The 14,896-nt window shown below is 47.0% G+C and overlaps 1 protein-coding gene across 2 annotated transcripts in view; it reads left to right on the top strand.

Moving 5' to 3' along the window:
• CRYGS (crystallin gamma S) overlaps positions 1–14,896 on the top strand; it is a 20,316-nt gene extending 5,420 nt beyond the window's left edge. Inside the window, exons 2-4 of one of the 2 annotated variants that reach the window (XM_077880001.1) lie at positions 1,561–1,803; positions 12,417–12,522; positions 14,369–14,896. In XM_077880001.1, coding sequence (XP_077736127.1) covers positions 1,633–1,803; positions 12,417–12,522; positions 14,369–14,877 — 786 coding nt within the window. In that variant the 5' untranslated portion in view covers positions 1,561–1,632 and the 3' untranslated portion in view covers positions 14,878–14,896. Of the gene's footprint in view, positions 1–1,560; positions 1,804–2,252; positions 2,621–12,416; positions 12,523–14,368 lie in introns of those variants that run through there. The other variant, XM_077880002.1, reaches the window with a different exon arrangement.

Raw genomic sequence — 14,896 nt, 5'->3', positions numbered from 1 at the left:
TCGCAAATCATCACCAACGGATTCTAGCAGGGCATCTGTGACTTTATTTCCTTTTTTTTTTTTTTAATTTTATTTATTTATGATAGTCACACAGAGAGAGAGAGAGAGAGGCAGAGACACAGGCAGAGGGAGAAGCAGGCTCCATGCACCGGGAGCCCGACATGGGATTCGATCCCGGGTCTCCAGGATCGCGCCCTGGGCCAAAGGCAGGCGCCAAACCGCTGCGCCACCCAGGGATCCCTGTGACTTTATTTCCAAATACTTCACCACATACTCTATATGCACCAAGCTTGGTGAACTACTTGTCCCTATAGTGGGTCATGTTTTTTTTTATTCCTTTGAACAGGCAATCCATTTTCCTTTGCTTCTGAAAACCCCCGCCTTATCCTTCAATCTTCACCTCAAAGATCCTTTCTAGACTACCTCCCTTCGCATGAAAACACCAGACATGATTTTCTTCTTTTAAACCGATAAAGCAAATTGGCACAAGGTGGCAGCATAACGCTAGGAGATCAACTGCTTGAATCCATTACCCCTGGTGATTTCAGTTTAAATTATAAACCAACATTGACATTGGGTTGTGGAATTGCAGAACAAGAAGGGACAACCTCTGCAGTCCATTTGGTCTAGTGGTTTTCAGAAACTGCACTATGAAGCCCCAGGAGTGCCTAGGAACTTTTATCTCCTGTTGCAAACCAAAAAATTTTATTTTATAGCTAGCTGGGGCTTCCAATCCAGTCTAGTCCTTTGATTTGAAATATGGGAAGCTGGAGCCCAGAAAGGTAGCTTGCCTAAAGTAGTAAGGCTGAGTGTAGAGATGCAGCTTGAGAGCCCAGGTTTATTATTTCCTGTTTCTCCGGGCTGCATGCTACAGTGCCATCACAGGCCTCAGGTTTACCCCAAAGGTTGTGGTAGAAACTTGGTAAGAGTTTGAGGCAAAGAACATTCTTGACTTGTCATCTTGTTACTTTGTAACTACTCTGTGGCAATAAAATAATACAGAACATAAAATATTGTCAGGTGTATGCTCTATATATCCATCTAAAATAAGCTCTTTACAGCAAAGGTCTACATTTTATTTTTCTCTATGTATCTTCCATATCACCTAGAATGAATTTATGCATTTAGAACTTACTCATCTTCATCTCACAGTTATTGAAGGTTTGTCCATAGCTTAAATAAGGCTGCGCCTTTGCCCATGGAAGAAGTCTAATAGGAGTCTGATGGGAAAGAGATTTGTAAGCAGATAATTTACTTTCTAATGTGATAAGTACAGTGAGTTATGGGAACAAAAAGGAAGAAGCAATGAACTTGGGTCTGGCTTATCTTTTGTTTTGCTTCATTTTAAGCCTTTAGGAAGTTCTCATTCCTGTTGCTGACAACCAACGTTGTCTGCCAGAGGATAGGTGTTGTGAGGTGAAGTAGAACTCTCTTATTTCCTCCTCAAAACTGAAGAGAAAGGAATGTCCAAAGTGAGGAATGTGTTCTTGGTTTTAATTTTGTTTATGAAGAAAGCCACCCAACTCCCCAGTTCCTCTCTTTGTTGGCCTTGCACCTCAGATCACTTTCTATGAAGACAAGCATTTCCAAGGCCGCCACTATGACTGTGACTGCGACTGTGCAGATTTCCACATGTACCTGAGTCGCTGTAACTCCATTCGAGTGGAAGGAGGTACCTGGGCGGTGTACGAAAGGCCCAACTTTGCTGGCTACATGTACATCCTACCTCGGGGCGAGTACCCCGAGTACCAGCACTGGATGGGCCTCAACGACCGCCTCAGCTCCTGCCGAGCTGTTCACCTGGTGAGTCTGGAACCCAACCCTCCCAGCTCGTTTGCTTGCCTACCAAGCTATGGTTCTCTCTGTCTCTCTTTTCCCTACTCCCTCCTCCATTTTTTTTTTTTTTTTTTTTTTTTACTTTTATGTGAAAGCCTTTTCTTAACATTTCTCTACTCTTAATGGGGTGTTTTCTTTTGTTGGCTGCTGAGGCTTACATAAAACTTTATGTCAGCTCATCCCAAGACTGAATGACGAATTACATCCGGAGCACTCTCTCTACCTCCTGAGGACTTTAAGGCACTAAGTTTCTCTTACTGAAAGTCACCTGTTTCAGTCAGTACACCGTAGGGGATGGGAGATCAGATCATCTAGCTTTCAAGATGGTGGGTTCTGAACCATGCTGTTCTCGGAGTTGTTGAACCGTTGGTGATTTTCATGATGGTCGCTGTTTATTTCCTCCTGTGTTTTTCCAGTCTAGTGGAGGCCAATATAAGATTCAGATCTTTGAGAAGGGAGATTTTAATGGTCAAATGTACGAAACCACCGAAGATTGCCCTTCCATCATGGAGCAGTTTCACATGCGAGAGGTCCACTCCAGTAAGGTGCTGGATGGTGTCTGGATTTTCTACGAGCTACCCAACTACCGTGGCAGGCAGTACCTCCTGGACAAGAAGGAGTACCGGAAGCCCATTGATTGGGGTGCAGCTTCCCCAGCTGTGCAGTCTTTCCGCCGCATTGTGGAGTAATGATTTGGATGGGGCCATGGGCTTCTCCCTGGGGGCCACATGCTGGCTGGCCTTGTCATACAAATAGGCATCATAAATAAAACAATTGGCATGCATTCCAGTGTTGACTGTAATGCCTCTCCTTAAACACTCTTAGGGACCAGTAAAATCATGCCCACCCGTGGTGGGGCAGTTACACAAAGCAACTTGTCCTTCAGATTACCAATCTATAACTTTGTGCCAAACTGAATGGGACTGCATTAGAAGGCTAAAAAATCATACTGCCATGTGGTGGTTCTCATTGCTTGAGTTTGGTATTGATTCAACAGGTACGATAATAACAACAGCCTGTTGAGAGCCTTCATTAATCCATTTTCTCTCTACAACAACCCTGTAAGAGAGGTGGTTTATTTGCATTTTACAAATAAGAAAACAGAGGCTTAGAGAAACTAAAAACTTGCCCAAATTCACCAGCTGGTGATTGGAGGAACCAGGGTTTGATCCAGGATATTTACATTTCCACAGCCCCTGTTCTTTTCCTTCATTTCCAACTTGTTCATTCAACACCTGCCAGGTGGGGGTCCATGTGCATAATGACAGTACAAGACCCTGAGGAATTTAAGAGGAGAAAAGGTCAGGGTCCCCTGAAGGTCTCATGGAAGAGACAGACTAGCTATCAAGAATGGACAGTGAGGGATCCCTGGGTGGCGCAGCGGTTTGGCGCCTGCCTTTGGCCCAGGGTGCGATCCTGGAGACCCGGGATCGAATCCCACGTCGGGCTCCCGGTGCGTGGAGCCTGCTTCTCCCTCTGCCTGTGTCTCTGCCTCTCTCTCTCTCTCTCTGTGTGACTATCATAAATTAAAAAAAAAAAAAAAAATGAATGGACAGTGAAAACAGAGCCATTGCTTGAAAATGGTGGAGCCATGAGGACTTCAGGCCAAACCTGAAGGCTTTTAAGATTTCAGAGGTTCCTGGGTCAGTTACTTCTCAACCTTAAGTTCAGTTAAAAAACAAAGCAGGGATCCCTGGGTGGCGCAGCGGTTTGGCGCCTGCCTTTGGCCCAGGGCTCGATCCTGGAGACCCGGGATCGAATCCCACGTCGGGCTCCCAGTGCATGGAGCCTGCTTCTCCCTCTGCCTGTGTCTCTGCGCCCCTCTCTCTCTCTCTCTCTGTGACTATCATAAATAAATAAAAATTTAAAAAAAAAAAAAAACAAAGCAAAACAAAACAAAAAAACCATATTTAATTTGTCCTGACTATACAATAGTTGAAATGGAGTTTATTTTTATTTTTTTTAAAAGGACACTTGTTTGTTTTTTTAAGATTTTATTTATTTATTCATAGAGACAGAGAGAGAGGCAGAAACACAGGCAGAAGGAGTAGCAGGCATCATACAGAGAGCCTGACGTGGGACTCGATCCCGGGTCTCCAGGATCACTCCCTGGGCTGCAGGCGGCGCTAAACCGCTGCACCACCAGGGCTGCCCCATACAATAGTTGAAATGGAGTTTATTTTTACTTTGAGTAACTCCTGAGATTTTCTTTGTTTAATTTTGATGAAGAGGAGAATGGTGAAGGAAACCCAGTGTCATTAGGGATACTTGGTGAGCACCTGAGTGAACCTGGGGATGTTCTGGAGGTACTTGTCTTTAAAAGAGAGGGCAGAGTCAAGGTCTCGTAGGAGCTTTTCCAGAAAAGGACAAATTAGAACTGCTAAGGATATTCCCTCCGTGTGCACTTCCATCTATACACTAGTGCAAAATGTATTCTCTCCCCTAAATATTTTTTATTTGACTTGTTACCATCCCCTGCCTTTTGTCATTTTCTCTGTTTTGAGTGAGGGACTTTGAGAAATTTGAGTAAAAGTAAGGGAGGGAGACAAGATGAACCATAGACAAAGAATGGGAGGCCACCCACTGAGCCACAGTGAGCTCTGGACCTCATCTCTCTACCATGAGGCGAACTTGCATTATCTCTAAAATGAGGGAGTTGAACCAAATGCTCACTCAAGTCCCACTGAATATAAACATCTTAATTCCTTGGAGGTCAGGAGGAGGATGCAGAAAGGCCAGCTGATGACCAAAGACTGATACTTTCAGCAGCACAGTTTCTGGAAATGACCTCAGATCTAGCCCCTCCTTTTCTGCAGAAGAAACTGAGGCTGGGGTAGCAGTGCTTTAGGGCCAGACTCTGCTCTCCTATCAACTGCCGCCATGTTCCAGTCCCTGGTGAGTCGGACATGGTCTGTTCAAAACAACCAGAAACACAGTCCTGGCAGCAGGATAGGAAAGTAAGCGTCAGGATGGCTTACCCCAGTCTCAGAAAAGTAGAAGATGGTTTTTGACAGATAAAACAGAATCATTGTTTGGGGATGTTATAGGCCTCTCAGTTCATGCCCTGATCTAGAAAGGGATTGCCACCATTCTCCCCAGCTGTAGACACATCAGTCAACTTGCACTTAACAAGAGTTTTCCTAGCAATTGATATTAGAGGTCAAAAACACTTTGTGTCCTTATCTGTCCATCAATCCCTGTTTTGGTAGAACATTCTGCTGTTCCAGCACAAGCCAGCATCCCACCTGTCAAGCACACCAGAATAGCACCTGGGCTGTTATTTAGAATTATCTCCCTCTAGCTTTTATTGTTTTGTCTCTCTGAAATGGAGGATCTCTAGAAGATAAGACAAGGGCATATTTATACATTTGAGCCCTGTTTTCATCTCTAGCATTCCTCTGAGACAACTCTTTGAATATTTCCCAAATATAGAACCCACTTCCTCAAAATGCAGCATCAGGGCTCCTATTTCAGGCCTCTGGGGTAGGGCTGCCAGATTGAATATGGGACAGTGTTAGTAAATCACAAGAACTGGCATATAACTAACTATAGACACAGTATAAGTACATCCCAGGTATTGCATTGGACAGAGTTACACTAAAAAAAGTATTTGTCGTTTGTCTGAAATTCAAAATTTAACTGTGCATCCTGTATTTTATTTGCTAAACCAGTCCACCCTATACCTGAAGGGCAAGTCAAATTACACATGAATGACGTGGGACTAAAACACAGGGACTGGCATAGGCTCTGGAAACAAGACACATGTCCCACAGCAGAGCATTTAAATACAATTTTTCAGAAAGCACTGTGAACCAACAAAATGTGTCTGCAGCCAGATTTAGCCTATGGACCACCAGTCCCTGTTCTGGGCCTGTTGGAGAGCTCTGAGTATCAGAAAATACTGCTTACATTGAGTCAAGAGTAATTCTGAACCTGAAAGCCTAGTTCTGTTTTCCTTCTAGTTCTCGTTCCCAAGATAGCCCGTTAGGTATTTGAAGATTCCCTCCTGTTGGTCTCCACACCCTCATCTCTAGGCTGAACAATTCCTGTTCCTTTCATCGCTTCTTTCTTGGTGTCGTTGGCACCCAAACTCCTCATTCTGTGCTTCTCCTCTGTGCTGGTTGCAGGTGGTCTTTTCCCCTCTGCTCAGCCATAGCCTGACCAGACTACATCTGGAGGATCGTGTCCAGTTCTTTCACCTTCCTTTCTCAGATATGCCCTGTTCTTGACTATGCTCAGCTTTCCTGGTGCCCTCCCACCAGCCCCGATGTGGGCCTGGGCACCCTTTTCTAAGAACTCACATTTCGGCTCCAGGGCTTCCTCTTTGGAGAGTGAGAGAGAGATGGAATCCTACCACTTCCATACGTGCACTCTAAGTCACGTTAGTATACACAACCTCAACTTCCTTATCTGTAGCACAAAGATGACATCTACTTTGTGGGTGTTAAAATGATGTCATGCATTAAAAACACATAGCATGTATGGCCAATGCTCATGTATGCCACAGTTGTGGTCTATAAAGACTTGACCACTAGGGGTACCTGGGTGGCTTAGTGGTTGAGCGTCTGTCTGCCTTTGGCTCAGGTTGTGATCCCAGGGTCCTGGGATTGAGTCCCGTATGGGATCCCCGCAGGGAGCCTGCTTCCCCCTCTGCCTATTTCTCTGTGTCCCTCATGAATAAATAAATAAAATCTTAAAAAAAAAAAAAAAAAGATTTGACCACTAGATAGCAGCCAACAGTTCCCGAAGGAAATACAGAGTTAGGTGCCTGTGAATTTCTGGTCACAGAGATTTTGTCAACTGATCAATACTTAACTATTTTTTTATGTGTGTTTCACACCTTATTTAATGTATATTGTTGATTTGTTAACATTGAATTCACTGACAGCCCATGCCTGAATGAGATGAACAGGTTCTCTCTGCAGGGCACATCGCAGCTTTCTTAGGAAAGCTTGCTTAGGAACACCAGACAGCACTCCAGCACTACATCTGGGGGTTGTTTTCTCTAGCAAAATCACCAACCAAAAGGGAAACAAGGCATAAAACACAGCACTAAATAGACAGCAACAAAACAAAACAAAATACTTGTTTATAGTACGAGAGCTGCAACCAGAAGGCAAAGCCTTCATTTGACCTCAGCTGGGAACACGAGCACTGGGGGACTCAAATTTTTTTGCTGCTCCACTCATGCCCTTGAATGCCCTCAAAAGCACCAGAAGGAGAGATTGTGGAATTACCAGTAAATTTTAGCCAGTGGGCAAATTCACAAATACAGAACGTGTACTTTACCACTATGGCTGGTGCGTTAGTACCATTTTCCTGGTTATTTAAGTACCTCTGTTACCAAACTGTTGGTTTTTTGCTTTATTTTTTCCTTGCTTAGCTTTTTTTATATCTCTTTCTATCCTCTAGTTGTTTTCAGAAAAGCATCTCTGCATTTTTGGCAGATGCTTCACTGCTGGGAAGGCATACATCAGAGTCATCCAGCCCATCCCATTGCCTTGAAGAAAGAGCTACATTCCTATAGGAGCTGGCCTCCCCTTCGCTCTCTCATTTGCCTCATTCCTGGTTCTACTTCCCACCAGTTTCCAAGGGCAGCAGGGCTGTCCCTAGGGTTCACACAAATCCCCCTCTTTTCTTAACTTTGACCTCATCTCTCTTATTTGGGGGCTCTCATCTGCCCAGGAGCTGTGAGTCCCCAAACTCCCCTAACCCCCTGGCTGACCAGCCTGTGGTCCCCACAGGAGAGAAGGCCCTGTGGCAGCAAGGCGAACCTCTCTGTCTGCAGACAGACACCACCCACCTCTCCCACTTCCCTCAAGCCTCACACTTCAAAATTGGGAAACTTTAGAACTGGAGGGGCTGGGGGCTTTCATATATACTGCAATAGCTTGATAAGGTGGGAACCAGGGCCCAGACAGGCTAGAGGAGTTGTCCGAGGTCACTGGTTCCAAAGCTCTTGCTCCTTCCATAGCCCCACACAGCTTCTGCTTCTCAGTCTTCATGAGACAGAACCACCATATGACATTGACATATGAGAAGGCTCAGCCTAGGGGCACCTGGGTGCCTCAGTGGTTGAGTGTCTGAGTTTGGCTCAGGTCGTGATCCCAGGGTCCTGGGATCAAGTCTTGAATCAGGGTCCCTGCAGGGAGCCCGCTTCTCCCTCTGCCTGTGTCTCTGCCTCTCTCTGTGTGTCTCTCATGAATAAATAAATAAAATCTTAAAAAAAAGAGAGAGAAGGCCCAGCCAAAGAGAGTCATGCTATGCCCCTCAAAGCATGGGTGATTTTCTCTTGAATAGCTCTACTCTGAGATATAATCCACATGCTGCACCTGTTCAAAGTGTAGGACTCACCAGACTTTAGTATATTCACAGATCTGTGCCAGCATCACCACAGTCAATTAGAGAACATTTTCATTACCTTAAAAAGAAACCCTATGCCCTTTAGGAATTACCATCTTATCTCCGCCTTCCCCCCACCCCACCCCCAGTCCTGAGCAATCACAAATCTACTTTCTGCATCTGTGGACTTACTTCTACTAATTCACGTATTGTATATATTCATATATAATTACTTATATATCAGTATTTACATATATATACTTATTCTAGACATTTCATGTAGCTGAAATCATATATTATGTGGTCTTTTGTGGCTGGCTTCTTTTATTTAGCAAAATGTTTTCAAGGATCATCCATGGTGTAGCATATATCATGCTTCATTTCTTTTTGTGGCCAAATCCTACTCCATGGTATGGATGCTTCACATTTGGCTTGCCCATTCGTCAGTCAATGGACATTTGAGTTGTTTCTACCTTTTGACTACGGCTATAAACATTTGCACAAGTTTGCATGTAGACCTAATGCTCCTTTTTTTCTTGAGTATACAGCTAGGAGTACAGCTGCTGGGGGCATGGGCTCTTTCTTCTTAAATGCTGGCAGCCTGTGGGGCCTTGAAGCCACACAGACCTAGTTTTGATTTGGATTCTCCTGTTTTCTAGTTGTAGTATTTCAGCCAAACACACCTCTCCTAGGTTGAGCCTTCTCCTACATCAAATAGAGATGTAATTGTACCTCCCTTCCCAGTAGTTTTGTTGGCGTTGGATGAAATATTAAGGAAGAATTCTCGGCCCAGCAAACAACCCAAAGGAGCAGGTGCTCAGTAAAGGCAGCTATTTTAAAGTTTCCCAAAGGTGGGATCCCTGTAGAAGTGGCTGGAGAAGACTTGGTTGGTAAAAAGCTTGGGAATCAGTGGGACAGTGGTGTCTCCAGCCTCTCCCTGCTTAAATGATCTATGACTTAGGTGCCCCTGGCTAACAGTGAGGCCTGTTTGGCCAGCAGGTGGAGGGGAGGAGGGGAGAGGGTGGAGGGCAGCAGTGGTGGGAGCTACAGGCAGGCAGAGAGCTCCACGCAGCTGGGCGGAGTAGCTACTTGCACAGGAAGGGGAACTTAGTCTCCCTGTCTCATTTCTGCCAGGGCTTGGGCCTTCCCCTTGATCTTCTCTTATCTCTGCTAAGCGATCTTATTTCCTTTCTCTTCGGTGAAATGGTTTCTCATTTCCCCCCACCCCGCACCAGTGCGGCCCTTTGTGAGTCAGCAACCATCGGGGCTCAGCACCCTGGTTGAGTGGTTCTGGAATTGATTAGCTCTGGGGGAAATCCTGCCAGCACTCTGCCTCCCTGGAGCATAGCCGGCAGAGATTTGTTCCCATTGTCCGCGCCCCACCTCCCTGAACAGGCCTCATTAGCCTGTTCACTGACCCGCGGGGCCAGACAATGGTGGGCCTGGCTGTAGTGCTGACCCCCACGTTTCTCAGGCCGCACTGCTGGTGGCCCCGAGCTCACGGCACACTGGGTGACTCTGATGCGGGAACCCCAGGATGTGGACAGAAGGAGGAATCTCTAGACTGTTCCTGTAAGCAAGAGGAGGGGGAAGGGGGCAGCCTGCAGGTTGCTTATAAACCAGAAATAAAAATATCCCAACTGCAAACAAGCTTTTGGGGCCTCCTCTAAAGGCCAGGGGGTCCTTGCCATTGGGCGGGATCACATTTTCATGCCAGGCTGCCTGTGGCTTACAGCCACTCAGCAGCAGCTCCCACTGGCACATCTTGTTTCAGAGTTTTTAAAGCCCTTTCCCATGTTGATCTGACCCTCACCATAGAGGTACGAGAAAAGGAAGTTATTGGGGACACCTGGGTGGCTCAGTGGTGGAGCATCTGCCTTTGGCTCAGGAAGTGATCCCAGGGTCCTAGGATCGAGTCCCGCATTGGGCTCCCTGCATGGAGCCTGCTTCTCCCTCTGCCTGTGTCTCTGCCTCTCTCTCTCTCTCTCTGCGTCTCTCATGATAAATAAATAAAGTCTTTTTGAAAAAATAAAATTTCAACAAAACTGAACATTCACAGGAGGTTTACTATTCAAGAGTTGTATGTGTATGCCTGGCTGGCTCAGTGGGAAGAGCATGTGCCTCTTGATCTTGGGGTCATGAGTTTGAGCACCATGTTGGGTGTAGAGATTACTAAAAATAAATAAGTACATAAACTTGAAGAGTTGTGTGGTAATCGAGAAAAAATCTATTGGGTGTCAGAAGTTGAGGCATACCCAGACTCATCAAAGAAGATGTTCTCAGTCTGTGACACTCTCACACTGTTCCTAGGCCCTGGAAAGATGACCCTTTTTCTGCCTTGGGCCTCCACTTAGGAGGATCCTACATCTCAGAGACTCTAAAATACACAAGTGTTTTCTATCTAAATCTCTGTCCATCTGTCACTCTGGTAAATAACTGAGTGAAGGGTAAATACAGGAGAGGGTCACTTGAGTTGCAACGGACCATAGACCACGGAGGAGGGAGAAAATCGCAGCCTCTGTCCTGGGAAACCAGAGAAAGATGGTCTGAATGACATACGTATTTGGGGGGTTAGCTTTATTAAGGTATAATTTATTAACTATAAAATTCACCCTTTTTAAAGTGTTTGGTTTGGTGAGTTTTGACAAACTGCCAACACGATTGGCACATAGAACATTTTTATACCTCAAATTCCCTTCTGTCCCTTTGCAGTTAATCCCCTCCCATGTCCCACTCTGGCAACCGCTAGTCTACCTTCCCTCCCTGTAGCTTGCCTTTTCCAGAATGTCATACAGGTGGCATCATGCTGTATGCAGCCTTCTGCGGGTCTGGCTTCTCTCACTTAACATATTGCTTTTGAGTGCCTTAGGAGTTGCTCTTTACCCATTGTTGCGTATATTCGTAGTTTATTCTCATTACTGGGTAGTATTCAATTGTCTGGATGTAGCACATTTTGTTTTACCGTTTACCAGCGGAAAGAGACTGGGTTGTTTCCAGAAGGCCTGCTTTGTTTATAATTGCTTCAAATTATGCAAGGTGGGATCCAGCCAGAGAAATTTCCACAGGATAACTCTGTTCTTTCCCTTCTGTCTACTCGGGTGATGTAGCACTGGGAGGTGCTTAGAACTGCCTGGAAATCCTGAGTTGGCAAAATGACACACAGGGAGGGGTACATGCCTGCCTAGGCTTCCTGGGGACTTTGATTGTGTCAGTCCCTGTCCCGAGTTCAGAGGGTCTGGTGAGAGCTGTCATGAACCAGCAGATCTGAGTCATGCATCAGGCCTGGCCCAGGGGTGGGCTCAGCATCTTGGGCCTCTGGGATGCAAGGGTGATGCTTGGGAAGAGGCTTCAAGGCTCTGGCTGGGAATGCAGGCCCGCAACAGCTTAATCTATAGTCTCTAGGAGCGCCTGGGTGGCTCAGTGGCTGAGCGTCTGCCTTTGGCTCAGGTCGTGATCCCAGGGTCCTGGGATCAGGTCCTGCATCAGGCTCCCCTTAGGGAGCCTGCTTCTCCCTCTGCCTATGTCTCTACCTCTGTGTATCTCTCATGAATAAATAAAATCTTTTTTAAAAATTATAGTTTCTAAATATTCAGACATCTGGCATATGCGCCTCCTTTTGCACCAGGCCTTCGAAGGTTGTGGAGGGCAGGCTCCTGGTTGTGAGTGGGGAGGGCATATGGGAGCAAAGGACAGTGTTAGCGCCAGTGGCCCTCTAGTGGTTCACGGAATAAATTCTGTGTCTGCAAGCACCTGCTTGGCTCCCGGAGGGTAGCTTCTGTGCCCGGAGAATCTTACCTCATTATTCCATCTGGTTCCCTAACTGATGGCAGCTGTCAGGCCAGGAGAAAACAATTGGTGCCTGGCAGTTCTTCACAGTATCCTCCGTCTACAACCTCACACGGCCGCCCCCAAGGCAGCTGTTTGCTTCTCTCGGGCCCCAACACCCCCCCCCCTCCCGGGGCCCTGGTGTCTACAAGACACCTCCACCTCCGGGGGAGCAGGACCACAGGGCCAGCGTGCACCCAGCCCCAGCCCTGCTCCCAGTACACTTCTTTCTGGCCCAGAAATATATCTGGGCTCCCTGACGTCTTGTCCCGGCTCCTCTTCATTCCTGATTCTTGGATGGGTTGATTTCTTCTCTCTCTCTCTGTAGGATCCTCACATCTGTGTCCCCTGAGCCTGAGAAGCAAGCCGCCGTCCTGTCCTCACCCACTCTCTCTTCTCTCGTGTCCACTCAGATTTTGGAACCAGTCTACCCTCCAAGCATTTCTCGAGGTCTTCCTTCTGTTCCTCCTCCCTGCCTGTGCCTCTGCCTGAGTCCTCGATGTAGTCCCCCTGGCCCAGGTAGGTCCCTCTGCCTTCTCCTCAACTCATCATTGGGTCAGCTTCCCTGCCTCCAGAGTATTCTCTCCAAAGCACAGTTGTGGTTTGTGTCACTTCCTTGATTTAAACCTTTCTAATGGGACACCTGGGTGGCTCGGTCAGGTAAGTGTCTGACTTCGGCTCAGGTCCTGATCTCAGGGTCCTGGGATCAAGCCCCACATTGGGCTCCCTGCTCCATGCGGAGTCTGCTTCTCCCTCTGCCCCTCCCCCAATTCATGTGGGTGCTCTCTTTCTCTAGCAAATAAATAAAATCTTATATATATATTAAAAAAAAACCTTCTCATTAATCATTTGGGTTCTGGGTGTTCTGAACAAAATCCAAACATCTAGAACCATGACACGTGTTCCTGGTGATAGAGTACACTGTGCCAAAATGGCCGCAGCGTACAGTTGTGCGGTGTGTGCATGAGGCCATCCAGCCAAGGGGAGGTACTCAAGTGCAGCTGGAGAAAGGGGCACCTTCTTTCTAACTAGGACAAAGTCTTATCTCTTTCTACCCCCTCAGATCCTCACACACACTGTCCACCACCATTAACAACCCCCCCCCCCCCACCACCAATATACTGCACTCCTGGTGAATTGCTGGTAATTCTTCAAAGGTGCCATGATGTAGCCTGTCTGGAATAACCCTCCCTGCCTTTTTGCCTGTGAGTCTTCTCCTCGTCCTTTTTAACAGATGTCCCACTTGGGGAGTCTTCTGTGGCATCTCCCCTCCCAGTACAGTGACACTGCTCTTCCTTGCTCCTGTAACACTCCGCCCTCTTGCCTCTGTCTCAGTTCTAGCATCCTGGGTCAGAGTTATCTATCCATGTTTGTCTCCCTCTTTAGACTGTGAAATTGCCCCAGGTCAAGGACTGTGTCTGGGTAGGTGTTTATCGTTACATGGGTATTTATCATACCCCTACTATGTGTGGGGGCCTTCTGTTCTATTGCCAATACTGGTGGGTTAGAAATTATGAGAAAGATTTCTCTTGAAGGCTTAAATTTAAGCATAACTTCCTAAGAATCACCGCGGAGGGGGATGGGGCAACTGGGTGATGGACATTAAGGAGAGCATGTGATGTCATGAGCACTGGCTGTTATATAAGACTGATGAATCATTGACCTCTACCTCCAAAACTGATAATACATTATGTTAGTTAATTGAGCTTAAATAAAAATATAAAGAATCACAGCAGAGATCTTCAAAGTCATCTCAGAAAGACAAAAAGGCTCCCCATCCTCCAAACTTTACCGTACCTTGACAGAAAGCAAAAAGACTTTACGTGAAGAGATCAGTTAACAGATAGGAGTGGAATGGTCAGCCCTGGAATCTAAGAAACGTCAAGTCCTAGGGACAAATGTTGCGCAAGAAGGTGGGTCCGTCCAAATGCTGTCCCCAGAGGAGGAAGCCTTGGAGGGCCTTCAGATGTCACCATCCCGAGGGCAGAAGCAGGAAAGAGGCACACCTGTGGAGCCTGGGGGTCACCAGCCCGCAGCTGCCAGCCACTGAAATTCTTAACGCCCCTCATTCCGAGCCCAGGCTTTTCAGGTAAACGTCTATCTGATTTTGACTTGGCTTCCAAGGATAACGTGACCACCATTGGTCATAACGGCTCAAGGGGTCTGGATCTGGTGGTCGGTACTCACCGTAAATTACTGACACAGATGGGCCCGTCTACACTGTGTGCACAGATGCTAGCCTCTGGGCTTGCAGGGCTGGAGGCCAGATCTTTCCTTACGGAAGCAAGGAAAGATGCTCTGTGAATATCTGGGGACACAATGTAGCTGCGGAGCTACTCATGAGAACCTTGTTTTGTTTACGCAGGCAGCAGTGTCCTGGTCAAGCGGACAGGCTCTTTGGGCTGGATGGCACAGCTTCACATTCTGGCAAGTTACTTCATCTCTCTGGGCCTCAGTTTCCTCATTTATTCGATGCAACCAGTAAGACTAGCTATGCAGCTAGCATCATTTTCTCTACATCTGAAGCCCATTCCATCCTCAAAGCAATCCTCAGCCAGAAATGCTGGGAAGTTACGGGCCAGGATAGTCAAGCTGAGAGAGGCGCACAAGCACAGGACTGCAAGTGACAGAGCCTGGAGTCAAAGCTGGCCTGCCCGGTGTAGACCCCCATGCTCCCCTGTCCAGTTTCGTGCAGTAGACCAGGGCCCTGGCCTCCACCTCTACTGTTCCTGCTGCTGTCACCACTCCAGCAATGCACCCTACCCAAGGGAGCCTCAGCCCCACGGGCAGCCTGCTGGGCCAGGGGTGCGGCTCATATGGGCTGGCTTATTTCAGTGCATGCAGTATTTCCCCCCTGTAGAAACTCTGGCATAGGCCTGTCCACTTATTGAAA

Source organism: Canis aureus, chromosome 31, assembly GCF_053574225.1.
Source record: "Canis aureus isolate CA01 chromosome 31, VMU_Caureus_v.1.0, whole genome shotgun sequence".
Lineage (NCBI taxonomy): Eukaryota > Metazoa > Chordata > Mammalia > Carnivora > Canidae > Canis > Canis aureus.
This window is presented reverse-complemented; position numbering and strand designations above follow the sequence as displayed.